General features: G+C 37.1%; 1 protein-coding gene across 2 annotated transcripts in view; it reads right to left on the bottom strand.

Moving 5' to 3' along the window:
- Positions 1-437: 437 nt before the first annotated feature.
- Positions 438-27,459, bottom strand: part of DROSHA (drosha ribonuclease III) — a 71,164-nt gene continuing 44,142 nt past the window's right edge. For both annotated transcript variants that reach the window (XM_071736630.1, XM_071736629.1), the window contains 13 exons: positions 27,189-27,248; positions 25,114-25,213; positions 22,627-22,729; positions 20,165-20,235; positions 19,027-19,071; positions 15,860-16,017; positions 14,923-15,028; positions 9,963-10,104; positions 8,907-8,989; positions 8,688-8,791; positions 7,281-7,373; positions 6,457-6,503; positions 438-3,621 (listed from right to left, as the gene is read on the bottom strand). In XM_071736630.1, the coding sequence (XP_071592731.1) occupies positions 3,491-3,621; positions 6,457-6,503; positions 7,281-7,373; positions 8,688-8,791; positions 8,907-8,989; positions 9,963-10,104; positions 14,923-15,028; positions 15,860-16,017; positions 19,027-19,071; positions 20,165-20,235; positions 22,627-22,729; positions 25,114-25,213; positions 27,189-27,248 (1,243 nt within the window). In that variant the 3' untranslated portion in view covers positions 438-3,490. The remainder of the gene's footprint in view (positions 3,622-6,456; positions 6,504-7,280; positions 7,374-8,687; positions 8,792-8,906; positions 8,990-9,962; positions 10,105-14,922; positions 15,029-15,859; positions 16,018-19,026; positions 19,072-20,164; positions 20,236-22,626; positions 22,730-25,113; positions 25,214-27,188; positions 27,249-27,459) is intronic.

The following is a 27,459-nucleotide window of genomic DNA, read 5'->3' as shown; positions in this document are numbered from 1 at the left end:
GCAGACCACTCTTCACCTGCAGGTTTTCACTATGCTTCAAGGGATAAAGCAGGAATCGTTTAATGGTTATTATTCCCCACTTAGGCAAAACTACTTCAAATGCTCAATTTAAAAACAAAACTGGGGTGGGGGGGTGAGGGGGAAGAGTGGAGAAGACAAAACTGTGGAGGGAAGAAGGGAGAAGCAGGGTCGAATGTAAGGGTCACAGAAATTTCTGTTACAAATACCATCACCCTCACCACCAAAGACAATGCACAATGGCACGAGTCTGAGCTCTTAAAAACTTGTGCTACCCAGAAACTTTACAAGTGAACAGCTTTTCTTCATTTAAACATGCAGCCTGTGTAATCAGAGGCTTTGAAGTAGGAAGACACATGATCAGGATTTTCCTTTTGATCTTTCCAAATTGTTTTAGCAAGTAACAACTATGCCTGAAGTCTTTTCTGGAAAATTTTATTAGCAACAATGTTTACAACAGTCTTAGGGATCAAGGTTCTCTTAGTATCTCTGTTAAATAATCTTACAAAACCCGAAATCCTACAAAGCAAACAGACTCTGCAAATAACAATGATGGATTTTATGTAAATGCAATTAAACTTCCTAATCAAATGAGCTACAATTCTATTAAATGCTCTGTACATATGCACATAAAAAAACCCCAAACAAACAAACCAACAAAACCAAACCACCAAGTAACAAAGATGCCCTTTCATATGATCTGCTGGATCCACATAGATCTAATTCTTGTGCTTCATTCACCTACTGGTACTCAAATCACACCAACAGATCTTGCATGACTATCTCTCGATAAGGACATATCAGGCACTGGAGAAATCAAAAATACCTTCCTTTATCAAGAAACCAGAGACACCTTCCCATTTCAAAAAAAGCAGCCAAAGTTCCTAGTTATGGACTACAGCTGTTCCACTGATTAACATGAGCTCAGTAGTAATTTTTGCTCAAATATAAGGCAACTTAACTTTCTCTCGTTTGTGTGTTATAAAGTACTGTGCTCACATTACACATTCTATGCATCTTCTTGAATTATGAGAAATGTTCACAGCCACTGTTTTTAGACAGGGCATACACAGCAGTTTTGATGCAGAAAAGGAAGTGTGAATTTGCCTTTTTTTTTTTTTTTTTGTTTCCTGCCCTTGAGACAAAGTTTCCTCAGGCAATGTTCCTAGCCCATGCTTATACAGTAAAAAAAAAAGGAAACACTCAGTAACTGTAATATAAGAATGCAGAAATTGTTTTGAAAGTTTTCAGGCAATTTATGGGTTCTTCTTCCAAAATAGTGTATCTGACAAATTCATCTAGTTTTAAGCAAAAGGACACCTATTAATTAAGAAGCTCGGTATTCTTACAGCTGAAAAGTGAAATGATGTATAGGAAAAATGAAAGTAATGTTAAACTATGAGCTAACAATACCACAATTCCAATATACACAGCAGATATGATGGAAGAAATTTGTAATGCAACCATACACCTGAAAATGAAGTCACTGCACTTTCCACCTGTTAAACATATGAATCTGGTCACAGTTAAGAGGGAAAAATAAAATAATGGTGTACACAATTACCCTTAAACCTCTACCAATGCACCATTTCAACTTAATGCTAAGAAGCAGATGGGAAATTCTTTAAAAAAAATTGAAACACAAAAACCTTGAAGGAAGGGAAATTGTTTCTGCTTGCTCTGGAAGCCTGCTGCTGTTGAGCCATTTCAGCTTTTTATTTACAGACTGAAGCTATAAGGACTTGCAATCGCTTCTCAAAAGTCAAAGAACAGCAGTACCCAGTAGAAAGAAGCTCCTTGCCTTCATCTTTTTTGTTTTATCCCCTTCTTTATGTTTTAATGGCTTATTATCACTCTCTAAATTACAGAATGCTTTTTTTTTTTCTTCTCATTTTCTGAAATGGATTTAAAGCATCAATCCATTAAGAAAAGGCAATTATAGGAGCTGGAAGAAGTGAGGTAGTGCTGTTGGGTTAAGTTTAAAAGAAACAAAACAACACATTTAAGTGCATCTTACATCACACATGTACAAAATTTGCTTATGAAAATACATATTGATTTGCTCAGAAGTGAAACTTTGGGAAGACTTTCCAGTAGTCGGAACTTTTCAGCTACATTTGTATCTACTTAGGCACCTGCAATAAAGTGCTTTCATGGATGCCCATCACACATCTGCAGAAAGGTGTTTCAGACAACAGCCAAATTAATTGCTCAGCGTAGTGTGGACATTGAGCAGAAATCATTGAGCAAAAGTTTTCTTTCAAAACTTGGCATGAATTCTTTGGGCAGAAAGAAAAGAAAGACAGAGAAATGACTACACAATATGCACTAAAGGACTGTTTTAACCTAGAAATCAGCTTAGTTAAAACAAATGGCTGGAAGCAGGCAAATTAAAAGTATGAACAACACACCAATACCTACTATGAAGCTGACAGTCAGTGGGTAAAGCCACCATCTGACATAGTGGATGCTGCACTTTCGGTACCACTTTAAGCTTTTACAGAAGAAACACTGCCTGTCTAATACAAGCCACAGACAAAAAAATAAAGGAAATGAGGTGACTTAAAACTATGCCTCCTTTGAAATACATCTTAGGGACAAAACCAGCCTTTCTTTGGAAACAATGAACCTATCTGGAACAGCACCTCAGTGGAGTTTCTAACACACCATTTTAATATTATGGTCACACTGGTATCTTCTGGACAAAGAAATCCATTGAAGTAGACACTAGTTTGATAGAGGAAGACATTGAGAATTAAATGGAACTTGTAAACTCAGTACATTCTACAAAAAAACCTGTCATTCTCTTGCTTCCAAATTACCTTTTTTTCTTTTTCCTAGAGTTTCGTAATACTGATTTTAAGACAAAAACCCCCAACATTCCACACACACCTATGTCACATTCCAGATGTGGAATCTTTGCTTAAATTACTGAACCAGTTTTTGTAAAAAGACCTGAAGCTTATAGCTCAAAGTTAGCAGCATCAAGTAGTACATTTAGCTGCAAAACCTAAGTTAGGTACATGCTTAAGTGCTCTGCCGAATTTGTTTCTGATAACACTTTTCTGCTCCACAGTAGAATTCATGCAGTAACTTTACTCGTCACTGAAAAAACAGCATTTGGACATAGGACACAATTGGCAAACAGTTTTTTCTCTGATGGGCTTTTGAAATTAACACTTTATTACTTCATTCAAGACAGTAAAAGTAATAAAAATAATGCCACAACATAAAAAAAAATAAAAGAATTTAAACCCAAATCGTATTAAAAAGCCAAATAAATCGCACTTAAAACCAAGCTAAATAAATTCCATATATACACACACACCTTTTAAAGAACAGATTATGATTTCCTGTTTGATATCAACAGGCACTCTTCATTCATCATCTGGAAGAAACTAGGTTAGGTCTCCATAGGCCATAGTCAGAGTTATTAAGTAAGTAAATATGCCACTGCTTCTGTGCCCTCCTTTTATTTCTTTGCTTCTTCGGTCTCATCTGGCTCCCTCTCTTGATGCTCTCTTTCCCACCTCATTTCTTTCAACTCTTGTCTGTACTTCCGTTCAATGAACCGTTTCTGATGGGCCATCTGGGGAAAGTTATCTGACACAAGGAGAAATATTTTACATTAATAAACAAACTGGTAACACAGAAAGCCTCAGCTTTTTTTTTTTTTTTTCCTTTAAACTTTGATGATATTAGGTGTAGGGGGGAATACTGTTATTACCATTTTTACTGATTTATTTCTAATAACCCCGAGTAAACCAGGGCCACGTGCTAGAAGACTTCAGTTTCTTCATCATTTCCACCTCTGTTTCTCCTGCTGCAAAGCACTGCCAAATCTAATACGCTCACAAAAATAAAATATAAAACCCTGGTATGGCAACTGGATTTTAAATTTTGTTCCCTTAGCAACAGGTGGTCAATACTGAAAAATGAATGAGAGAGTACTGTCAATGCTGTCAGGGTTTTTTGTCCTGTTCTCACTCCAGAACAAAAGAGACACTGGTTCCAAACATTGTATAAATGTCATAGTCATCATTGCTGTTGTTATTATTTTAGACCATGCAGAACCCAATAGATGCCTCACATTGTGGCCAAGCTCCTTATGGGAAAGAAATAGTGCAACAAAACAGAATTCAGTAAAATCTGTTCCTGAAAAATTTAATGCTTGGGTATGTAACAGAAAACAGCCTTAGCACAGTCTTAAGAGCATGGATGAGTGAAGACTGGATAAAACAGACTAGACAAGTCTGAGGTGATGGAGAAATAGCTAGGGGGATGGATGCTTCTAATTTCAGACATTAGCCCATTGGTTGGTATATTTGTACACTACTTAGAACTGAGGCTGTAAAACCAGCTTATATAATTCATCAGAATTGCTCTCAAGTTAGTGCACAGCTGACAGAATATGACATTTTCTGCATGACCAGGGTGCTGACATTCATTCTACAGAGACCTGTATCCTACAGCTGGTCAGAAAATGAAGAGGTGGTAGAGTACATGGCAGGCTGCAGTTGGCAGCAATCCTGCTGGGATTACCCAGAGCTCTGGGATCAGCACTGCCTACCTATCTGTGTCTGAGTTGAACACAAAAGGTTACTACACTGACCTTTAAAGCCATACAAAAATCTTGGGAGTTGTCTCAGCCAAGAATTGTTCTTTCTCTCTATTTGGTTACCAAGAGAGAATTCATCTGAGGCTTCTCAGGGAGGAGTCCCTTGGCACAAAGCAGTTTCCTCCTCTTTCTGGGTCCCAGGCAACACAGTTTTGTCCAGCTAGAGAACATGGTGCAGAAGCCACATAATCTGCAGGAGTTTGGGGTACAGCAGAATGCCTTTCTACTGATTTGTTCTATTGGCCGGTGATATTTGTGCCTCTATTATTTACTACAGAAATAAAAGGTTTATTTTTCAGTTATTAAAAACTCAGGCATATGCATTTAAACCAGAAAGCAACCTAAACAAAAGCAAATTGTTTTTAAATTACTGCTGGTTTAAAAACAAACACTAGCTCCTTGTTTAATGGAGTTCTGAGATATTTTGTTGCTCACGTGCACCATAAAATATAAATAAATTTTCAGCATTGTGCTTGTAATGCTATTGTTTAGGAACTCTGAATAACTCAGCCTGGTAGCAACCTGTTGTTTTTTATAATCCATTTAAGAAGTTGAGAAGGACATTTAAGTAATAAACTCATCATGGCTATCATATACACACACAGGTACATGAAAATTACTTTTACTTGAAGTTAACTCCTTGCACATTAAAACAACCAAACCAACCACTCCACAAATATACACACACTAGAAGAGATGCCCATAGAGGATGTGGAACCTCTCTCCCTAAAGACAGTCAAAACTTGACTGGCAAGGCATTGAGAACTGTGACCTAACTTGAAAGTTGGAGCTGTTTTGAGGGATGGTTGGAGGAGAGACCTCTGGAGGTCTATGGTAGTTGAATAAGTAAATATGTCAGAAAAGAGCTGTGAAATCCTTTGACTGACAGGACATAAAGCCCACAGTGGTGATACTTTTTTCAAAAGAAAAAAAACCCACTCAAAGAAAACTTCAATAACATTTTGCAGATATTCAGAAATGAAGTTATATTTTTCTACTTGTCATATTTCCTGGTGGTAAATTATTTATTGTCTTCAGAAATGTTTAAGCCATGAGATTTTCAGATACAGAGATGACAGATTAAAACCCCATGGCATCTGAGGACCTGTACATCTTTCCTTTGAATCAAATAAAAAAAATGTACCTCCCCATTCTCTGCTGAACAGATAGCTTCTGCCTCACAAAAAGCATATAATCTGAGTACATTCACACCTGGCACTTTAACTCAACTGACCAAAATTCTTTCACATAAAATGTTTGCATACATTCATTCTTTTCATATCTAAGACTCCATCACAATGAAGGACTGCTACCATATTGGGTATCTTGCACATAATTTTGCAAGATGCATATACAGATCACTTATATTGACTTATACTGGCTGGATATCCGCTTGTTAAGATTTTAACCTAGTCTACTATGTAATCTGAGATCAAACTTTATTTTCTAAAATTGGAAACTGAAAAACAATTTTCTTCCTCCACTAAATTAGAGGCAACCATACTGTCAGAGACCAAGCAGACTTAACTGATTATTTAAGCATGGAAAATCTCAGTAAGACTTCAATGCACAGGGTTCCCTATGAGCTGCAACTTCTGTCACTGATCAACCCCCTTTAAAAAATAACTTGATATCACATCAACTTCATGTGTTACGCAAGTGTCTTGAAAGTACTCGGGGAAAACCTGCTGCTCAGAAGCTGACAGAACTCAGCATATATATGTTGTATTCAAATCTTATCCCCCAAACATACACCTCACCTCGCTAAAGACCAAGGATGCAAATTATAAATTATTTTCTTTGTTGTCTAAATATCTTACATTTTTCAAGTGCGTCCATTGCAGCTCCCATTTCTGCTTGCTGAATACTGTGAAAGTCAAACAAAAACATGTTACATCAGATTGAAGCTGTACAGAATGAACTAAAGTTTCTGATAATGTGTAGCTACTCTTTTGAAAAACACTTTGCATAATCAGTAGTATTTCCCAGAGCGTATGCTATATCAGCCTTTCCATAAATAGATGAGCAGTAGTGTTACAGCTCCAAAAGAATTTTAAAACTTAGATCAATAACAGTAACAGAATATTTTATTCTTCACTGAAGCATTGTTTTTACTTGAAAGAAAAAAAGGAACAAAATCAGAGGTATGTGAACACCATAAAACCAATGATATTTTTACAACCATCACCAGATTTGGTAGAAGAAAATAAGATGTCTTTCTGTTCACAGTTGAAGCCATCACTACTTTAGAAACAAGTCTAAAATACCTAGAAGTAATGACATCAGAAAAAAAAAACCCTTGCACCCTTAACTTGCCAGCTTAAGCTGGACAATAATCCAGTAGGAAAGCCAAAGAGAAAGTCACTGTTTCCTGGAAGCTGTCCTGCAGTTTCTAGCCTGAGAGCCACAGAGAGGTTAGCACTTCCAGACACCTTGCAGGCAAGCTCACCAAGGCCCAAGACCTGAAATTATAGAGATGGTGAACCCACCCTTCAGCTGTTCCTGAAGCAGAAACTTACAACAGCATGAAGAACACTCCATAGTTTTCCTTTTCTAAGGCCAGCCACACACTTATCTATTTCCACATCTCGTCATTCTAGGCACTTCCACACTTCAATGTTACATAATAAATTTTTCACTATACCTTGGGCCTTTACCACATCCTATTCTTTCCCCTTTGAAGTAAACAGCTACTGTGTATGTCCTGGCATGAGATGGTCCCACTGTCTGCAAAGTCCTGAAATAAGAAAGATATGATTTATTCAAGCAGGAAGTATTGAAAGCTAGAATCTGTTTGTGGCACATACATCACCAAGCTTTCAGCCTGGTCAATACATATAGTAGAATTAGTGGAAAATACAGAGTAAGGGTTGAGAGAAGCCTGTATAAATCACATTAAACTACAGATGAACAGTATCAGGCTGTTATAAAAAGAAGAATTTACATATAATGCACCTTGTTCATACTGGCTATATTTATTCCTCCAAGTATACTCAGTAGCACCATTTGAAAATTAAAACTTTAACCTATAAGCAAAAATGCAAACTATAATAAAGTATCCCCTCTGAAAACACTTGTAAAATGTCATGAATTCTGTCCAATTGCAATTGTGTGATTGCAAATAATCATGTGATTTCGTGCACTAAAATTTTAGACCCCAAGAGTTTTTCTTTAAAGTTGGACTTTATATTAGACATGGCAGCTCTCTAAATACTGAATTATCACAGTAAAAATATTTTCCATCAGTTTTCCATCACAAAAGTTAGTTTGTCATGAAACAAACTTTCCATTCGAGTTAAAGTTTAGGACACACATCAATAACCATCTGAAGGGGAAAAAAGATAATTCCCAAGATATGTAATGAATTGCTGCTTCTGCTCATCCTTCCTGCTATTCCAAATCTCCTCCACTGTCAACTTGAGTTCTGTCCACTACCTTGTTTCTTTTTGTAAAGAACGCCAATTTCACATCAATTTTTAAAGTATCTACTATAGTGCTCTGTCTCCATGTGCTGTGACAAGAGCAAATAAAACACACCCCAAATTTAAAAGCAACAGTACTGACTGCAGTGAAACAGATAACTGTAAGAAAAGGAATATAACAAGATAATAGGAAGATAACAGCATATTACTAGCTCTAAGCTGTACTATAAAAATCAATTTATCATCACAGCAAAGCAAAATAAGCATTTAGTACTTGATACTCGGTGGATTTTACAAAAACCAGGAATTGTTTCTTTTGTATTCATCTCCCTCACTCAAGACAAAGCTGTGAGCTTTCATACAGAGACAATGAGGAGTCAGATTTTGCAAAGCATCACTTGCAGTCTTAAAGCAATCATAATTCTGAAGTGCACTGTTTGTCAGTATAACTGAACTGCCTGGGAAACATTGATTTATAATTTTCTGTCTTTGGACAAAGAGAAACTGGAGGGCTTGGATAACTACAAAAAACCAAACTATGGCAAAAACGTAGAGTGACTGATCACATCTCCTTCCATATACAAGACAGCCTGATAATTAGCTTGTATGCATAAGATGCCAGTTCTTACTTGTAAAGAGGAATATCTGGCTCCTTTCCTTCTGTCCTGAGAGTCAAGCAGCACTGCTGAAGCTGAGATTTAGGATCATTCCAATCTTGATTTAAAATAAACTCCTGCAACAAGTTCATCAAAAGATGCTTTTATGATCGAGAGATTGTGGTGAGAGTCCCAGATGCACTAATGTGTTAAAACATAGAGGCAGCAAAGTAGGAACCTGACTGATCTTACCTTTAACCTTGGAAAAAAGCATACATTCATGAAAGTGTGGACATATTCCAAATCCTTATCAATGTATAGGGCAGCAATAAAGGCTGGAGAAGAAAAAAGAAAAAAAGGTACTGTCACTCACCCAAGGAGAAAGTTAATGGCTTGTACTTCAAGAAACAAGTATCTCTGAGTACTCTAAAGCCATATTCAATTATGTTTCACAGCAGTGACCTGATGAGGGTATTATTATCTTGTATATATAGGAAACAATAAAGTTGACCAAGAACTTGTGACTTGACCAAATACATTCAGTCATTTAAAGAGACAGAAACAATACTAATCTCACCATTTAACCAGGAGACCATAGATACTTACAAATTAATCACTACTGGACACCATTAAAAAGTTTAGATATAAATCACTCCTATTTGTCTGCTATTTCCATTTGCTTAGAGGTTCTTAGCAAAAGCCAAGAGGCCTGAATGGCTCACAATATATATCAAACATATACATTCCAGATTAACTTTATTTGCAGAATATTTATCACTGCTTTCACTTTCTTTGGAAAGAAGGCAGCACAAACTTCCATAAATAGACTAAATATAATTTCATTTCTATGTAATTTTCCCTCCTGTGGAATGACTATTTTGAAACTTCTGAAAATGCAGTCAAATGAGCCACAGAAATATTTATATGACGAAGGAACTACTGTATCTTTCAGCAGTGACAAGAACATATTAAACTCTAAAACTGCTGTTAAACAAGCTCAACTTGGATTATAAGCTTTAACTTTCTAGACATACCTTTGACTTGATCATCACCTGACTTCTTACCATTTTGTGTCTGCACTTACGCCTCCTTCATGCTTTCATACAGACTTCAAAATACTAGGCTAGCATTAAAAATCCTAGGCTAATCTTCAGAAAACTGGCTTTCAAAGGTATAGGTATCATTAATTTGAAAACCTGAATAAACACTTCAATAGTGATTTGAGGGATTTCTATTGGCTCTGTTAAACAAACCCTGAGGAAAAAGAAGCTGCACAAGTACAAGGCTGTTACAAGCAAATCAACTCACATTCTAAGAGATCAGCCAAAGTCTTAGTTCGAAGAGCTACAGGTCTTTTTGTCTTGTCATTGGTGATGGCAAATTCTTGCATACCCAGTTCTTCTGCCACCTTGGCCTGTGTTCTGTTGTTCACCAAAGAACTTCTCAACAGCTGCAACAGAAGCAAGTTCCACTAAATAGTAAGAATTAGCAATGCCAAACTATTAAAAGTAGGGAAAGCTGGGAAAAAAAGAAATTATTTTTATCCTTGAAATCTCATTTATCTGAGTTTTCTGACATTTTATTTCTGTACACCTCAAATAATTTACATAAACACACATTATTTCTACTGCTGACTTTTCCCTCAGTTTTAATTCTTCTCACTAAATTTTATTCTATGTACATATGTCATGCATTTAAAATGTGAGTTTGTGAGTTTCTTTGCAATCATATAGCATCTTTTCATCTGTCCTATACTTTTTTCAGCTAATCTGCATTTTTCTAGTTTAACACAGACATATACATTTTTTCACCTGAAGTATAAGCACATAACATTCTAGAATCTATAGAACAGTTCCCAGTGTTCACTGAATAAGAAATAAATAGGTAGTAGTTAAAACAAATGCGTATTGAAGCAAGACAGTCAGATGTTTCAGAACATTCATTTAGACAAAGAAAATGCATAGGTGGACAGCCTGCATGTACTGCTTGCTCTACTAAAGGCATCTTAACTGAGCTGATGCATCCCCCAAAAAGACAGGGTGTTAACAATTCCAATGTCTGACAATGTCCAGGACACCTGGATCTCCAGCAGAGTTCCCTACAGTGTTTATCTCTGGCTCCAGGCAGACTGCTTAGATAAACACAGCGCTCTGCCAAATGCACAGTCCCATAAAGCTTAAAGGGATGGATTTTGGAATTTTCAACGGTGCTGAGAGTCCAGCTGGAGACCTCTAATTAGTAAAGGCCCCTAGGGATCAGTGCTGGGTCCAGTCCTGTTCAATCCCATTATCAGTGACCTTGATGATGGGTCAGAGTGTCTTCTCGGCAAGTTTGCTGATGATACAAAACTGGGAGGAGGGGCTGATTCACCTGAAGGCTGTGTGACCATCCAGCAAGATTTGGACAGACTGGATAGCTGGGCCAAGAGAAACCTAATGAGGTTCAGCAAGAACAAGTGCAGAGTCCTGATACAAAATCTCTTTCATGTAATGGGAAAAGGATCACTTTTCTGTGCTTGCAGAGCATTTTTAATGATGAGATCTATAATCATGATTAGTAGTATCATAAAACAAAGAGCAATATACAGACTACATAGTGTACTAGAGATGGAAAAAAAAGTTCCCTTTCTAGGACTTTGGTTATACACTTGCTAAGTATTAGAATTTACCTTCTCTGAAAATGCGATCCAGCAAAAATTCCTGGGAAGGAATAACAAAATGCACCAGTACAGGTTAGGAGGTGATCTGCTAAAAGAGCAGCTCCATAGAAAAGGACCTTGGAGTCCTGGTGGACAACAAGTTATCCATGGGACAGCAACGTGCCCTTGTGGCCAAGAGGGCCAATGGCATCCTGGTGTGCATGAAGAAGATTGTGTCCAGCAGACTGAGGGAGGTTCTTCTCCATCTCTACTCTGCTCTAGTGAGACCTCACCTAGAGTGTTGCATCCAGTTCTGGGCTCCCCTGTTCAAGCGGGACAGGGATTTACAGAGGGCTGCAAGGATGATTGAGGGACTGGAACACCTGCCTTATGAGGAAAGGCTGAGAGACCTGGGGCTTTTTAATCTGGAGAGAAGATGACTGAGGGGAGATCTAATGAATGTGTATAAATATATGATGGCTGGGCATCAAGAAAGAAGGGAAAACCTCTTCTCACTTGTGCCCTGTGATATGATGAGGGGCACCATTGGATTCAGACAGAGCACAGGAAGTTCCACCTCAACATGAGGAAGAAGTTATTTCCTGTAAGGGTTACAGAGCCCTGGAACAGGGTCCGCAAAGAGGCTGTGGCATCTCCTTCTCTGGAGACTTTCAAGATCTGTCTGGATGGATTTCTGAGTGACCTGTCCTGGTTTTGGTCCTGCTCTGACAGGTCATTGTACTCAATGATCTTCAGAGGTCCCTTCCAACCCCTGATATTCTGTGGTAGAATTTTCTGAACCCCTGGGTTAAGGCAAGCTTTTTTTTCCCTGTCTGCTTTTTTACTTTAAATGAAATAGCATTAAATCAAGAAGTTAGGGATACTATGGATGATGGAAGAGAAAGAATGTATCTCTTTTCCACTGTTTATATATGAGCTACAGTTGAGAAGCTGCATGCACGTTTTGGGTTTTTTTTTCCCTTTGTCTTCCATGTCACATTTCCTAAGCTTATTAGATCCAAGTTATATGCTACCTGGCTCCAGTGTGTCAACTGAGCTTATGAAAATCAAGATTTATTTGCTGCACTTGATACTTCATCTCTGACAACAGATAAATAAAGAACAGTATGTTCATAATTTGTTTGGCAATGATGTATGAAGCAGACACTCACAACTTGATCTTCATAAACTAGGCAGACTGCAGATAGAATTATTACCCACCTCCCTAAGCTCTGCTTAAACTCATCTTCTGCATGTTCCTTTCCACAATTATTCCCTCTTATGTCCTTAAGATTAAAAAATCCCAGTACTTTCCCTAACAAAGTTCTAAGTATGATGTGCAAGTATCCCATGACATAAAATCTCTTTCATGTAATGGGAGAAGGATCACTTTTCTGTGCTTGCAGAGCATTTTTAATGATGAGATCTATAATCATGATTAGTAGTATCATAAAACAAAGAGCAATATATCCACTACATAGTGAACTAGAGATGGAAAAAAAAAAGTTCCCTTTCTAGGACTTTGGTTATACACTTGCTAAGTATTAGAATTTGCCTTCTCTGCAAATGTGATCCAGCAAAAAACTTGGTGATAAGGAGAAGACATGGTACCTGCCCCTCCTCAGCAACCTTCTCGGAGAGAGTCTCCCTGCTGGCAACACACAGGCAGTATCCCTGCAGATGTTGCAATGTAACATCTGAAATACATTCAGCTGAAGCTTGAACTCTAATTACAAAACATTTTGGTTTTCATTCTTAGATCTTCACAGAGCATACTGCCACCCATGACTGCAGCATAAGTCAGAACTGGAGAAGCTGTATCTTCCAAGAGCCAACATAATTTCGTCCTTTTTTTTGGCAGAACACCTGGGTATCTCAAAATATGTAGACAAGACTATGTTCTCCTTTCTTTTTTTTAAACACAGTTATTTACAGACACCTCCCCACAAGTAATTACTACACACTTATGTGAAGCCATTGCATTGCCAGTCATGTGGAATCTTTCCTTCCTTGACCAAAATCAACCTCAACACTACAGACACCCTTCAACTAATGCTCTATTAATACTTTGACTGTAAGCATGTTTCCAGATAATAGCTCAGGGTTTGCTGCTTCTCTGCAGATCTCACATCATCAGTGTCCTTTCTTACACATCTGGTTTCATTTGTCCTCAAATTTAAAAGCACTTTAAAACATTTCTCTTTTTCACTGCATTCCTAGACTTGAAATTTTATTCTGTGCCTCGCCTACTTCCCTTAATGTGCTTTCAGCATCCTTTCCAGTCTAATGTCACAATTCCCCCTACAAACTTGGTCTACTTGCTCAAGTTGCTAACTCATTAATCATTAAACTAAGCAAAATAGGGAGTTTCTGATCACTGTTCTGAGTATTTACACCCATTTATAGTAACCCTTCACATCCTTCCAGACAATTAGTTCTTGAAAGAGTTATCTTACCATAACAATACTGATGCCTAAATTTTTAAAAGTCACCTACAAAGCAAATCTTGGATTTTTGCCTTATGTTTTTGTTTCTCTGAAGAACTAATATGACAAGGTCCTTCTTCATTTAACTTTTACCTCAAAAGGTCAGGCTTTATCTACACTGTCTCATCAACAGTGCAGAAGAATCGATTCAAATATAAATGAAACTTAAGAACTGGTGAACAAAAATTAAAATTATTTTTAGTCAGAGCATGTACTTCTTTTTCTTGTAAACAGCTTTAGCCCAAAAGACCCAAGAAGCACATTCTTGAAAATGCATTGCCTGATAGAGGCTTAGTATTGCCATCCATTTATTGATTTCTGAAAACTACACTGAGTAGCTAAGAAACCTACACTTTTGCTTTCTGATTTTAACTAGAAGACTCAACTCATATTCCTGATACATGTAGCACTTTTTTATTCTTGTCAAGACTTGAAAACTAAGTAATATTTAGTAAGCCTACTAAGGAAAATTTCTTCTAACAAATAAAGCCACAGCTGTCTAACTGCAGTACTAAATGAATCAATCAGTAAAAAAATGACATACTACCACCCTACATTTAAAGTACTGTAAATTGCTGAAAGATTGACAAACTGGGTTGTTCAGATCCCAGAGAAGAGAGGCTGAAAGGTTACAGCAAGCAACAATATATGACTGTTACAACAGTAAAATTCAATTCAAAAGCTAGCAGAGAAGCTCCAAATTGAAGAAAACAGGAAACTCAGACTAAAACAGATTCTAAAAACTTAGGAAACTAAGGAAACACAACCCTGTCTGGCTACAGGTTCAACAAGATTAGAACTCATGAATAAAATAGGTAATGTGTTGAAATGATTAAAATAAATGGCTTAAGACACCCATCTTTAAAGAAGAACTAGTCTTATCTCCCAATTTCATCACTGGCATCCTTAAAATTATTGATCAATTTCACAGACAGAACAAAAATTATTTCACTGAACTCATAAATCACTGTCTCCTACTCATTGCAGTGCTCATGACTTAAAATTAACAAAGCCTTATTAAGAGCAGTGGTTGCTGAGGCTTCTTTTTTTAATCAAATCCAGAATAATTCACTAGCTGCTCCCATAATTTCAGTCTCCATCCCACTCTTGCTCTCCCAGTGAGCATGATTGATGGCAGTCTCACCGTTAAGTGCCCTTCATGATGATCAGGGAAATGTATGAATAAATACTCTGTGGCTACCAACTGCATTATGGAGTCACCCAGGAATTCCATCCTCTGGTTGTGGCCTCTGAAAAATGAGACATCAATGCAGCAAAATCAATAAGCACTCAGGGAGGAAAAAACAAAACCAGCATGCACACATAAATTAAAATAAAGAGTGATGTGAAAGTGAGCCTCCCTCATTTCCAAATGCATTTAAGACAATTTTCCAGTGTTAACCAGGTGAGATGAAAACACAGTTCATTACTGTTGTAACATCAGCTTTCAGGGAGAAAGCAGATCAGGCTAGCTACATATAAACACAATTATTAGATTGCAGATCTAGGACTAGCTATAGGAGAAGAGCAGCCGACATCAGGTTTGTAATGGGATATGGCCTTTATCTGTATCTTTTTAGAAGAAAGTGATCTAATGGATGCAATGACTTCAAGAGAGAAAACGGTCTGACCATTTACTGTAAGTAAAAGGATCAGAGTATAAACCCATGTGAGATCCTGGACAGGGTATGGCCCTATTGTTTGCTTTAAAATGGGGCCTGGCTGCTCTACACACCACATAACATAGGCTGCACTTGGACCAAAGAGCATGATTTTACTTCTTTCCTTTGCCCAGTGTACCTCCAAGTATGTTTTGCTACTCTCTCAGAGTGATGTGCAAATAGCAATGCAGGAAGATCTGAGGAAACACCAAGATGGCCCTCTAACATCTTCTATAGTCTTTCATGACATATCCACCACTGATTATTGTCAGAGACAACACTGAGATAGGTGGGCTTACAAACACCACTGCTTTATTCTCTTCTGAAGAGAACATGTAGGCTTTGATTGCAAATAAAGCCTTCTGGGATACTAAGAAAAAGACCACCAGAGCTACATGAGGAGTCTTGCTGTGTACTCACAGAGTCAGATGGTTAAAGCCCACTGTCCTCAGAGTGAACGCACGTGCTAGAAGCCGAACATGAGTAAAGATGACTCCAATTGCCTCCTCAAACTCTGTAAGTTTTTGAAGAACTGGAGAGGTCTCAATGAGTTGCCTGTCAGTATTGGACTCCTGCAGCTGTAAATAAAATAAAGAGCAAATAATGACAAACTGAAACTGCTCCAGAACTTCTCAGAGAAAAGCAAGCCTTCTGAAAAACCAAGGACAAAGAATACAGTGAGCAATTCATTCTGAGGACAGTTAAAGTGAGAAAACCCAGTTTCCTCTGAATTTTTGTCTTGGATAATTACCACTCAAAGAAAACAGGAGCACTGATGTAAGGTATTTTCAACTCCTGAGGTATCTATAACACATTTCTTACATAGCTACTTCTCATAGCATGGGCTACTTGTTTACACAAAACATGGCAATTGCATGTGTCCAAGTTTTCTAATTTTATTATATTGTTTGGGACTGAGGAACAGATTCAAAAATTATTAGAATAGGGATGGCAAACTGACAGCATGTCAAGATGTGACAAAACCCCAATCTATTTCTCCCACTTACCTTCAGTATCAAAAATCAAGAATAAATACTTAGTGTATGAAATTTCAAAGGGCACAAGAACACAAGAAATTTAAATTATCACTTTGGGTCAGCATCTTTTCCTATCAGTTTCTTGTCTATTTCCTTGATGTGGTAACACTATTAAATGAGCTTCTGGAGCTGAGAAATAGCTTAAGAATTTCCCCCAGCCACTCTGGGCATCTCTAATGCTCAGAGGAGGAATCATTCAGATGAGGATGCCTGAAGAAAAAGTAAGAGCAGTCACAGTTTTTTAAAGTGGCATTAAGATCTTTTTTGCTTTATTGCCTGTCCTTTTTCCATTAATTCATTACATTCAATCTGTCTTTTCCCTTACACACTATTGAGCTTTGAGCTAATGTTTTCATAGAACTACATATTCTGGCATCAAGATCCCACACTTAGGTGATAATGGTCAGTTTGTAGTTCAGTTTCATGTGGAGCTGATGCTGCTTTTTGCTTCCTCATGCACAGTCCCTTATATTTATCTACACAGAATTTCATCACCTTTTCCACCCTATAGTTAGTCACTCGTACATTCTTGCAATCAGACTGCAACTCTTCAGTCTGCTATTGTCCCTGCTACCTGAATAATTTAGTATTGTCAACAAACTGCCACCTCACTGCTCATCCTCCTCCCTGAGCTGTCAATGTGAACAGCCTGTACTTCAGCGAAGATCCCTAGAGACATCTGCCAGGGATTTTTGTCCTCTGTTGCTTGCAAGATGTGGTCATTTCACCCTTGTTCTCCAGCTCTTATTTTCAGCTGTTCCTTTAAATGTTGTAATGATTGATAATATTCATGGGGGTTGCCTTTTTTTTTTTTATTATTCCTTTTTGCTTTTTTAAGCACATTTTCAAAAGCCTTTCATGAGTGCCTTTCCAACAGTCTCCTGGGAAACCAAGCAGTTTCACCTGCATCATCACATGCTTTTCTGTCTCCTCTAAAATTTCCTATTCATTTATGAGGCAGCACTTGCCTTTACCAGTTGACATTCTCTAATTGAACCATATTTATCCAAGAGAAAATTAATTACTTTTTTAACCACTATTTCTTAACTTCTATTTAACATGACAACTGCCAGTAACAGAGTCACAGGCCTGCAGTTCTGTACATCTTAGGGCTTTTTTTTTTAAAAAATGGCATCTAATTTGTCATCTTGTAATTATTTAATAATTTTTAAAATGCAATTTTTTCAGGCTAGCTGTGCCCAAAGGCCAACTTGAGCAGCCTGTTTTTTTCCCTACTAACAAGTAGAAAGCTAGGATGACTTCTGAGACATGAAAGAATATAAATTTTCATCACACAAGTTAAAGTAGTGGCAAGAAATTATAAGCTGCATACACTGCTTTTCTCCAATCTCTAAGCAGATTGCAAGTCTTTGTTAAAGCAAAGATAAAGAGGCTAAAATAAAATAAAGTACAAGAAAAGAAAGAAAATCAGAGTTAGAAGAATTTTCTTGGGAACTTTGTGCTGCCATTCAGGATAGCCAGTGATGAATTTCAAAAGTTTATCTTCCTATTAGGGCTCTATTTATACTCACAGAGAAACGGTTGTAAAAATGCTTCGTGTGCACTGATTTGTTGCTGAAGATTTTGCCTATGTACCCATTGGAAAATCTGTACAAACGTATGAGATTTCAAATGAAGGCCTCAAAGTGATCGATCTTCTGCTAGAAGGCTGTGCTCATAAAAAACTTCAGAGGAATCAAACCAATTGCACAAAACATCAGATATTTGATGGGACAAAAGAAACCTCTCAAATAGAAGGAAAGGTTTTTTAAAAGAAAACCTTACTGACTGGATGGCAGCTCGAATGGAGCTATGCGTACAGCACCGCTTGGAAAATGCTGCCATGTTTGCTGTGAAGATAAGCAGCTACAGTGCAGAGGGGCTCTGTGACTTGCTGTAGGTGTCTCCCAAAATCCAAAATTCATTCAACAGAACAAAGACTGGGAAATCATTCCCCCAGCTTCCAGCTTTGAACACTACCAACTTGTGAACTTGTATCCTCCATAACATGGAGGGTAAATTAGCCTTCAGAAACCTTTATAATTTCAATTTTTTATTTGTAATAAAACTACTTGGAATCACCAAAACAACCATGCCAGCATTGCATACACATACACAAAAATGTTATCAGAATCATGCTATTATTCCATTCAACTATCAAGCCTCCCCACTATTAAGGTTTCAGTATTAATTTCAGGTTAATAAAATTTGTATACGAATTGGTTTTTGTACCCTCTCCTCTCCAACATCAAGAAGATGAAGCCACCAAAAATGTTACCTCTCACTAGACTTATTGTATAAGCAAAGTTATACGTGAAACATGAGCCAAGGAAAGGTGAGTGATTAATCCTCAGAGAGGAAGACACTCATTATTTTAAAAAAAAAAATAAATCAAACCCCAAAACCAAATACAAAGGCAAATATATATATACTCATTTGGCTATTTTTTAGCACAATTTCTGAGATATCATTACAATGGAAACCTATGGAACAGCATCCCTGAAAATAAAACAGTGCTGGGGAATTTATTACAGAAAGGGACACACTTACTTGGAGTGGGTGTAGTGGATAATTAAGCCATACATCCCGCAGGTCCTGCAAACATTGAGAGATGCCTTTAATGCTCAAGGGAATCATTTAACAAATTCCACAGTACTAAATAAAATGTCATTACTTGAAATACTGAACTATTTCAGATGCTGACTATGCTTATTGCAAATTCAATAGTGCTGGCAAACTAATTTTTAAAATCATGTATTTGCTGTTCAAACCGCCTGTAGTTCTCCCAATTAGCTTGTGTCAAAGAGATGGAAAAATCCTCAAACCAAATACAAAGTGGTTAAAGGAAGAAAAAGATTTGTTTAAGCCTTAGGACTAACTTTATTTGCAAGTACTCCTCAGGAACAAGCTTGACTTCACCAAAGGCAAGGACTAAAAGAAGACAAAACCCCCACTTAATTTTTTCCATTTTATACAGGCTTCCTTCACTACAGACACTGAGCAGCAAATAAACAGATTTATGATTGACTTCCAAATACTTTTATTTCTAATAAACTTTGTAATTTCACAGACTCAGAGACTTTCAGGCAGGAAAATACTGTGTAATCCATCCCCTCAACACTGACACCTATTCTATTCTGTTCTACGACTGCTGTCCCAGAAGTATCTACTGGTTACTTTCCTTAGGCATTATGTGGGATAAATTCCAACCAACAATGACTTAAGATGCTGGATATAAGAACTGATCAGGCTTTACAATCAGACTTTAAATCCCCTGCATTTTTTCCAAAGATATGTTTAACACTTTTAAGAATGGGAGGATTTAGCTGATGAAACAGGAACAGTGTCCCTACAAGTGCATCATTTGCCCAAAGCATGCTGTCTGAATTCACAGCACCCATCTCTGCTGTTAGAGCAACACTCTGAACAGAAGTCTGCAGGCTTCCCATGCCACTCATCCTTCCCTACCTAAACCAATTAACAAACAGCACACCTGAGCAAACACATTCATTTTTTTCCTGAATCAGTGCATCTTGCTTTCCAATACAAACTACACTACATACAGTTTCCAAGAACAAAGTATAACAGATGTAATCCTGTTAACTTGGGATTCTCAAATAAAATAATAGACAAGCATGTCCTCAGTTATTTTAAAAACAGCAATCAAATCATACAAATACATAAATACCTTGTCATTGAAGAGCAAACGGCCAAATAATTGTTTTGCTTCTTCTAGACTCCCCTCTAGATAAACAGCTCCTGCATGAGGGCACCAATATGTCAAAGGTCAATAATGCATTAGTATTTAGAAAATTACTAGGCACAGGAAAGTCAAAGGGCTCTGCCTTCTTCCTCTCCAATACATTTCATTTTAAAAGCATGATTTCTGTAGTAATATCTACTTTTCTGAGAAATTAAACACCAACCTAAATCTATGGTCATAAAATGCACAGAAAAATCCTGAAGCAGCTAAATCAGTAATAGAAAATGATGCATATAAGAGCAAAGTTTAAACAAATTAGGCTAGAATCAATCTATTTCTAAAAGTAAGTTTCTGTAATCAGCTAGCTATACCATACTCATAATTAGTCGAAGCCATGAAGAACGTTTCAATAGCTAGCAAAAAATATCCATTTATTTTGTACTTTAAACAATATTACTTTCTGCATATGAATGACATGTTCCAATGAGTATTCCAAACCTCGATGTGTCCCCAGTATGATAATAATACATAGTCTGAACTGGAAACTGGACCTTTTCATTCTTTAGTTTCTGGAGATTATGGATGCTCTTTTTTTTTTTTTTTTTAACTACATATATCACCCTCACCAGCCCTCTAAATGCCTCATAACAAGCCCTGCAGAACTTGAGCTAGCATATGTTATTGTTTGTGTACAATATACATTATGTATCAGCATATGCACTTCACAAATTCAGTATCAACATTTTGCCATTTGGTACTCTTTACAGGAGGGCTTCTGAAAACCTTTAACTAGTTCTTGTAAGCACATATTTATAAAGGGAATACACATCTACATGAAGAACACAGAGTCAGTGTTAGTGCATACAAAGGAAAAATGCCTCACCATATCTTTTCCCTTCCTCTTTCCTTTGAATTCCTCATTGGGTCAACTACTTTTTTTGGACTCTTTGGAGAATATCTTGGAGGTTTATAAAATTATCTTGACTGAGACATATTATGAGAGCATAGAATTTCTAACAGGTCCTTAGCAGGCAACTAAAAATTTTTGGTCAACATTTTCATCACAGAGAAGAAGTGTCAGACTTTTACAAAGGTTCTCAAGTAGGAGCTCCAGACCCCACATATATAGTCCCTCAACAAGCTGCAACACATTAGCTATCGTGTTAACAAAATCTTATTGCTCAACTAACATCGTGAACATCTTTGTATTGGAAGTTAAACAGCAAGTTTGCTCTCCTAGCAAATTTTTATGCCTGCCAAAGAGCCCTAATCATGACATCCAAGACAAGCTGAAGTACCTGAACGAAGCCAGAGATAAAGATATAGCGATCCTTTTCTATTTGGTTTTATTTTTAAATTTAAGATTGAAGCACTCATACAAAACAAAATAAAACTCTTACTTCATGATAAAATGAAATGCAATTTGGCAGAGTGCACAAAACTGTTCACATCTAAGCCAACTATGATCTATTTTTCAAAGCAGGACAAAATGCTTTAGGAGCTTGTGTAGTATGTAAAGACCTGGATTGGGGTTAAATCATTCTCATAATTAATATAAGGTACAGGACATTTGGATGAATATGAAGCCAAATTAACAAGAATGAACTTAGTTTGTGTAGTAAAAAAAAAAGAAGTTATTTATAATAGAGCTTGCGTAGATACAACAGATCAGACTTCCACCTTGCTATTTGTTTATTTGGTAGCCATGGTCAGGCAGTCCTGACTCTCCAACATAAACTTATTGACTAGTACAGTCAGTCACTGATAAGTATCTTAGTGCCCAAGAGAAAATTTAACAAACCCCCCCTTCACCCTCAGCTAAAGGGTTTTGGTAACTATATTACACCAGTGATGGTGTATTGCCACACTTTGTAGTTTGAAAGAAAATGCAAAGACCAAAAATATTGACTTGGCAAATGTTATGTTTAATGTACAGGTGGTTACTGAGGCAGAACCATGGTGATATTGGGAGTACCTGGTGCATCCAGAAAGCAGACCACAGAGTTTAACACTCAGGGTTGAAGTGGGACTACACATTTTGTAGGTATGTGCAAGTACTACTGGAAGCAGTAAGCGTACACCTTTCCTGTGTGACCATGGTGACTGAACTACTCCCCTTCTGCAGGGGACAGGTCATAGTGGTACATGAGAAGTAGAATTCTGTGGTAATGGACAGAAGTGCTACATCACAAATGTATGAAATGGGTACAACTCCAGTGTGTGGGAAGCAGGATAAGGAAAACGAGATTTGAAAACTGCACAGCCATGATGATACATATATGTGACATACATGCAGGAGACAGGAAGAGACAAAGATTTAAGATTTTTGACTACTGCCTGACCTTACTAGCACTACTTAGCACAGACCCATGCCTCCTCCATCACAATGTGACATGTACACATATTACAACCTAAGTGTCTTCACACACAAATACACATAGCCTTACCTATTAGGGCTTCAAAGCAGTTGGCCATAGCATGGCGGAGATCCGATTCCCTGCAAAGGTCTGGACCATGAGCATAAAGCATAAATCGATCCAGTTCCAGCTTCTGCAGAATATGTGGAAAGAGTAAAACCAGGATATTATAAGTGTACCAGTTCTAGCCACTAGAGCTCAATCACAGTATTATTATGCAGCATCTGGGTTTGAGGGAACTTTAAAGTTTCTCTCCATAGTGTCAGTTCAGACATAGAATAAAATTAGGAAACTTCATATTTGTTTATCAGAGGCAAGCAACTAGAGTGTGACAGCATGAGAAAGCTATGACTTATCAAAACAAATTATCAATGGAAGCCAGACCAAAATGTTATTAGTGATATTCAGGACTTTAAGAGGAAGGCTGAGGATGTGGTTGAAAAATAGTCCAATACTGGTTGGTTGGATGATGCAATGTTCTGTTTCTTGCTGGTAGTCTGCCCTCATGGGACTTTTGCTTTCAGAAATGCCAAAGGGACACAAAAAAAGGGAGGAAAGTTTATACTGAGGAAATAGATTTTGCCCACAAGTAAAGCAGAATAGTGAGGAACACGAACTCTGGTAAACAGAATACATTGAACATCTGGCTTTTGCCTCCAAGAGTATGAACAGGTGGCAGTAACAAAAGCCTCTGGGCACTGCAGGCAGAAGACTGATATTTTAATCTGCAGTGCCATCTAGCTTTCTTTTTCTTTTCCAATGTACATCATTGACATCACTTCTCTGCACCATAGTTCTGTTTGTATCAGAATCTCATGTAGTGAGTTAAATATCCTATATAATATATAATAGTTCTGCTACAGAAATGCAGGCACCAGATAATAGGTTCTCCTTACATATTCATCTTTATAACACAAAAAGAAAGATTTTTACAGTAAAGATTTTGCATTTCACAAAGTTTGTATGGTACCATGATTCTTCCCAACTGTAAGTTTCTACTATTTCTAAGTTGAAGTTAACTTTTAACTCCATCCTCCCAGAGTTTATTTAAGAGGTGAAAATGGAAACTAAGTTGTTTGAGGTGTGTGGTTTAGGTGCATTTAGATTGAAGAAGTCTTCCATTTAAATGAATGAGAGCCTATTCACCACTCCAGAACACAGAGAATTACCACTGACTATGGTCCATTGTGCTTTATAAAAGCACAGGGGAGCACTTGTTAGGTAAAAGTGAAACACTGTTTTCTACTGAATCTAAACTTGGACAGTATCATTCACTCAAGTGTTCAGGGGTTTTTGGGTGTTGGTTGTCTCCCCCACTTTCAATGGGGGGGGGACTTATCTCCATTTTCAGAGCTTGCATTTAGGTTTGGTTTTATTTTCCACGTGTTATGCTTCTCATTTTTTGATCGCATATCAGATTATTTTTTAAATTTCTGCTATAAAATCCCTTAGAAGCTACAGAAGTTTATTGCTTGATCCTCAATCAAAACAGCATTCCACATGCACAAGAGAAGTTAAGAAGCTGAGAATTATACTGAGTAAGTAAACTGAATACAACACTACCCTAAAGGGCATAATTAAAGGGGATAAAACCTGGAACATTGTGTAAGATATACAAGAGGAAAAAAGGGTATGTTGGGAAATAAGGAATGTATAGATCTCTCATATGTATTGTTGAAGCCAATACATATACAGTTTTTAAAATGTTGCAATAGAAATCACACAGTTTTAGCCAAAATCTCAAGATTGGGCATGTTTTTTTAAAATACTTCATGAATATTAACAGAGAAGATTAAAATAGCACTTGAAAACTGTCAGCAATACAAAGTGAACATATGCAGCTTAATACGTAAGTCTGTTTTTTAAAACATACTAACAAAATCAAATACGAATAAGAAAATACCAAATTATCTGCAGAGACTTAATCAACTTTTTATATCATGTTCCTGCCCCTAGTCCCATGTAGAAATGTAAAAAGCTGTCATTCACAGAATTAAAATAAATAAAATTCAGAGGCATACCATTTTTTCCCATGAGATAATGCAACATGTCACCAAAAACCTTTCCAATATATTAATCTTTTACAGTTCACAATTAGTCAAAAAATGACTGCAAAGGCTAGAGAATATACAAATTTTTTTTCTTCCCACTTTCTCTACCACCTGCTGCATATCCTCCCTATGTATTCTATCACCAAGCCCTCCTATAAACAAACACTTTGTTTCTTTTTCATTACTAAATTTCTACCATCACCTTCATGTGCAATTCAAAGGTAAATATAGACACAACTTCAACCTAAGTATCCTAAAAACCTACCCTTCTGCCTGCAAAAAATTACTCCTAAAAACATGCCTTGGAGTTTAGTCCACTTAGTCCTACCTCACCTTTTAAATCTACTTTCAAACCGAAAAAGTGTTGCGCTATCCCAAATCTTGTACACAAAACATAGTAAAGACACAGATGTTCAAAGCAGGCAGATGCCTCAAGAAGCAAATACAGAGAAGTATAAAACTGTACCTTAGCCAGCATGGCCAGGTGTTGGTTCTGTACAATGGCAGTGCGATATGTAGCCAAGCCTCCTTCCTCCAGGGTGGGAAACAAGTAGTACAAGTGAACACTGGCAAAACAAAAACCAAATCAGCTGCTGTCAGCATTTGGCCAAAGATGTGTCTAATGTGGTTAACATGTGCCTGCAGGGAAACAGTGCCTTTCCCTCAGATCCTAGCTGGTAACACAGGTCCTTTCCCAAGGCAGCAACTCAGCTTGAAGTAAGGTAAAGAAAAAAAACAATGCTTGATAATATTTGGGTGGATAGTACTGGCAGCAGGCAGAAAGATTGCTGTTCCTCTGCTGGGAAGCACATAATCTCCAAATCCTTGCAACAACATGCAGTTCCCTCATCAACAGGTTTCCATTTCTCAGCAGCAGTGGGTTCAGCAAGGTTGACACCTAGAGGATGCTGCACCATAAAGCACAAGGGAACCTTTAGCCTTGACAAACTCCAAGCAGCATGGATGCAGCGCTTTAAGATGATACTACTGATTCAGGCTGGACCATCACCCAAGGCATTTGTTTTAAAAGTTTCTAACAGTACCTTAAAAGACTGATGATGAAAAACAGAACTCAACATCTGTAGTGATCAAAAGTCATTAGTACCACAGAAACAAAATAATGAGTAAAAATCAGTCTTCCAACTGCATTTAATGGTATTTGTCATCATGCAAATAAGATACCTCAGAAAACAAACAAAAAAAAAATGTAATTCAGTGATCCAACCAAGACCTGAGTAACATAAATGGTTCCGAGTATCTTCATATATGACTATCTATGCCAGGATGGAAAAAAGTTAACACAGAGAGGGTTATTTTTCAACATCCCACAAATAATGCAGTGGATGGCACGAATTATTGAAATATTTTATTAACCTAATACTCAGAGAGAAAAGTGCAGATGGATGCAAGATTATGCAAAGACAAAAATTTCAATAAATTTTAGGAGGCAGTTTAATCAAGCATCATAATTGAAAAAAAGCAGTGACCTGAAGTCAAGAGAGTTAGAAAAAAATTTCAGACTTCAATAGGTGCTTACATATTCTGTTGAACAGAAATGTTGCTCAGGTTTTTTCTGAACTGAGACAAAAGTTCACTCAAAGTCAGCTGAAGGTTGATGAACAATGACAATGAAAAATGCAAGACATTTTAATCAACAAGTTTTCTATCTTATCAGCCTGTACTGTTGTATGAAAGAAAAGGCCATGGGTTTTAAGGGCAGTGGAGACCTTTATAGACTAATGGCTTTTAATATTGAGTAGCTAATGGCTATCAGAGGCTAGTAGAGAGTGGAGATATAAAGGCAGTTTTGTTATTCATACAAAAAACTTGCTTGGAGAGAAGCTGTATAGTAAACAAGACTATTCCCCTATTAAAAACACTAGAACAAGACAGCTGAAAATGGAATATAATCTTTATTTTGTGCAAACCGCCTGCCTCTAGTACACAGGTAAGAGAGGCCAATAGAGGTAACTGGTAATATTGTTGCATTGTTCACTGATTTCAGAGTACTCAGACTAAAATGGGAACAATTTTTGATGAGTCATGGGTTTTTTTGTTATGTCTAAATAAATTACATTTGTGCTCAATTATTTTATATACATACTGACATTATGTAAGCTACAGCCCTAATAACTTAATAAAAGGACTATAAAGCATTCAATATTACCAATAACTGTTTTTCACTTGCAAGGAGAGAAAAAGAACCCAAGGAAACAAAATGGCATGCTAAGAAAAATATCGTTCCTTTAAAGAAAAGGTACAAAGTTCAACCTGTCTGTAGCTGAATAATCTCTAACCCAAATCAACTTAAAATTGAGCTCCATGAAACTAACTCTAGCTGTTTAATTTGTAATCTTCCTTGTTGTATCATCAGCACTGAAGAAATTTTTTGAGAGCTGTGTGTAGATGTGCAGCTATGATTATCAGGCAGAACTGCAAACATATATAATCATAAAGCAGACACTCAAAAACTTAATAATAAACTCAAGAGTAGGAAAATAACATAAGAACGCGAGAACTATTGAAGAATTCCCTATTTACCTTGTTAAGAACTCCACCACAGCATCTCCCAGAAATTCTAAACGCTCATTGTGGTTAATCCTGAAAAAGGCAATTTAAAGTTAACTATCGGTTCAGTAACACATGCTGGTTATTTACACAATAAAATTAAAATAGCACAAATCAGAGTGGATTGCTAATCAGCCATGACATTTTTGCAGCTTCCCCCACTCTCTCCAGGTTACAATGCTTTCCAAAACAGAGTATCAACTCCATGGATCTTGAAACTCAGGACTTGCACCACCATGTCTGA

This window comes from Heliangelus exortis, chromosome 2, assembly GCF_036169615.1.
Source record: "Heliangelus exortis chromosome 2, bHelExo1.hap1, whole genome shotgun sequence".
NCBI classification, from domain to species: Eukaryota; Metazoa; Chordata; class Aves; order Apodiformes; family Trochilidae; genus Heliangelus; species Heliangelus exortis.
This window is presented reverse-complemented; position numbering and strand designations above follow the sequence as displayed.